This window comes from Pseudoliparis swirei, chromosome 14, assembly GCF_029220125.1.
Source record: "Pseudoliparis swirei isolate HS2019 ecotype Mariana Trench chromosome 14, NWPU_hadal_v1, whole genome shotgun sequence".
NCBI classification, from domain to species: Eukaryota; Metazoa; Chordata; class Actinopteri; order Perciformes; family Liparidae; genus Pseudoliparis; species Pseudoliparis swirei.
The window spans coordinates 1,042,506-1,045,005 of record NC_079401.1 but is presented as its reverse complement, the minus strand read 5'-3'; the positions used below and the strand labels follow the sequence as shown (position 1 = coordinate 1,045,005).

General features: G+C 43.8%; 1 protein-coding gene across 3 annotated transcripts in view; it reads left to right on the top strand.

Annotated features, from left to right (window-relative positions):
- The window catches only part of agap1 (ArfGAP with GTPase domain, ankyrin repeat and PH domain 1), a 75,737-nt gene that overhangs the window by 50,450 nt on the left and 22,787 nt on the right, over positions 1-2,500 (top strand). For all 3 annotated transcript variants that reach the window (XM_056431003.1, XM_056431000.1, XM_056431002.1), the window contains one exon: positions 1,071-1,175. In XM_056431003.1, the coding sequence (XP_056286978.1) occupies positions 1,071-1,175 (105 nt within the window). The remainder of the gene's footprint in view (positions 1-1,070; positions 1,176-2,500) is intronic.

The window sequence follows — 2,500 nt, the reverse complement described above, 5'->3', positions numbered from 1 at the left end:
ACCCAGAGCCCAGAGCCCAGGACCCAGAGCCCAGGACCCAGAGCCCAGGACCCAGAGCCCAGGACCCAGAGCCCAGGACCCAGAGCCCAGGACCCAGAGCCCAGGACCCAGAGCCCAGGACCCAGAGCCCAGGACCCAGAGCCCAGGACCCAGAGCCCAGGACCCAGGACCCAGACCCCAGGACCCAGACCCCAGGACCCAGACCCCAGAACCCAGGACCCAGGACCCAGGACCCAGGACCCAGGACCCAGACCCCAGGACCCAGAGCCCAGGACCCAGAGCCCAGGACCCAGGACCCATCTCTGTTGTATCCACTCCAGAATCTGGATCTGTAGGAGGACCCCCCCCCCCTCTCTCTCTCTTGGCGTTATGTCAGCGCCAATTAGCGCCCAATGTGCCGTCACCGGCGGCGAGGGGTCAGCGGCCCGTCCCGCCGCCACCGAGCGGCGTGATGAAGGCTGAGCGCTGTCCTGTCCCCCCTCCCCCCCCCTCTTCTTCTGTGGTGCCCCCCCTCCCTTCACGGCTGGACTCTATTAATACTCTGTGTCGGGTGTTAATGCTGCAGAGGTCCAGTGAAGTGACACGCGTGGCAGCGCGGCGGTAATTGCTAATCAGCGGACAGTTTTACACGCCCCCCCCCCCCCTCCTCCTCCTCTTTGACCTTCTGCCTCTCCAGTACCTAATGAATGCGGCTCAGATGAAGTGTGGGTGGCGGCTGATGTGCGTAGGAGAGCGTTAGAGACGAGTGAGACGCTGTCCTCTCGTTAGCGCTCCGGACCCTCAGAGGACAGGAAGGAGGACAGGAAGTAGGACAGGAAGGAGGATAGGAAGGAGGACAGGAAAGAGCACAGCCCCTCTGTCTGTGTTCCTGTCTCCGAGAGCGTTACTACATAATAAAGGTCTCGGAGTGTCGTCAGAAAGATGGGAATCTGACGATAGTGAGTTTTTTTTACATGTAGAAGTACTCGTGTGTACTTGTGTGTACTCATGTGTACTCGTGTGTACTTGTGTGTACTCATGTGTACTCATGTGTACTCACATGTACTTGTGTGTGTGTGTGTTGTGTTCAGGGGATGCTGCTGAAGCGAAGCGGGAAGACGCTGAACAAGGAGTGGAAGAAGAAGTACGTCACGCTGTGTGACAACGGACTGCTCACCTACCACCCCAGCCTGCATGTAGGACACACACACACATACGCACACGCACGCACACGCACACACACACACACACATACATGCACTTCGATGTTCACATTTTTCAGGTTCTTTATTATTATTATTAATTTATTATTAATATTTATTTTAAGGGCGCAGCAACTCATTAAAATACTATATATATATATATTAATTATTGTATTAATATAAATGGCTGATTTATATCATATATATTGTATATATTTATAATATGTATTATATGTATTACAGGTGCATCAACAATAGTGTTATATATATAGTATAATATATAAATTGTTGAATAGCATTAGGATTGTTATTTTATTAAAAACTATTTTAATATCCAGTTAATTAATTTATTATTCTGTCAGAATTCTAAATATTAATAAATATTTATAAATATGTTTCAGTTTTTACATCAAAGAAAACTGAATGTAATTTATACAATAAGTTATTTTTAGTACACATTTAATCTCAAATCAATAAATAATAAGAGACAAAGGAAGTCTCAAGTCCCATGATGCTGGGGGGGCGGAGCCTCTGTAGGTCGGCGGTTCGATTCCCCGCGGAGCCCCGAACCCGAAACACGTCCATCAGAGCTGCTGGAGCAGGAAATGAGTTAAAACTCATCACACACACACACACACACACACACACGCGGCCTCCAGCGCTGAACGCCGCGTTGCGTCGGCCAATGGGACGAGAGTCGATCAGCGGCTCTAATTACGAGACGATGTGAAGGAAATTAAAGTGGCTCATTAAGGAAACAAAAAGGGGAGGAGCTTCCTGTGGCCACGCCCCCTACAGGTGATGTGACCCGAGGGCCGCTCTTAAGATATTTATACATATATAAAATTATTATAATCAATACAAATAGTGAAAGTAAAATGCTGAGAATATTTTTAAATGAACTGAATATTATAAACAGAAATATCAAAATTAATAAAATAAAAACATTTTAATAATAAAAATGAACACGTTTATAAAAAGATGAAATAAAGAATATAAATAAATACAAATATTATTTCAAAGAATAAAACAAGAAGAATATAAATTGTTTTGAATCCAGAATAATTATTATTAAAATTATTATTCGGATTAAAATCAATCGAATCAAATAATTAGAAATACTTTAATATTTATAATAACTGATCAAATGAAAATACTGATAATAAATTATCAATCAATAAAATAAGAATATTTTAAATAACCAGGAGGTATGAGAGAACAAGGTATTCCTTTAAAGTCTTATTGATCAGTTTCTGTGAAATAAAAACAAATAAAAACTCTAAAAGAAGTGGACAAAATAATGGAAACACCTGTCGGCA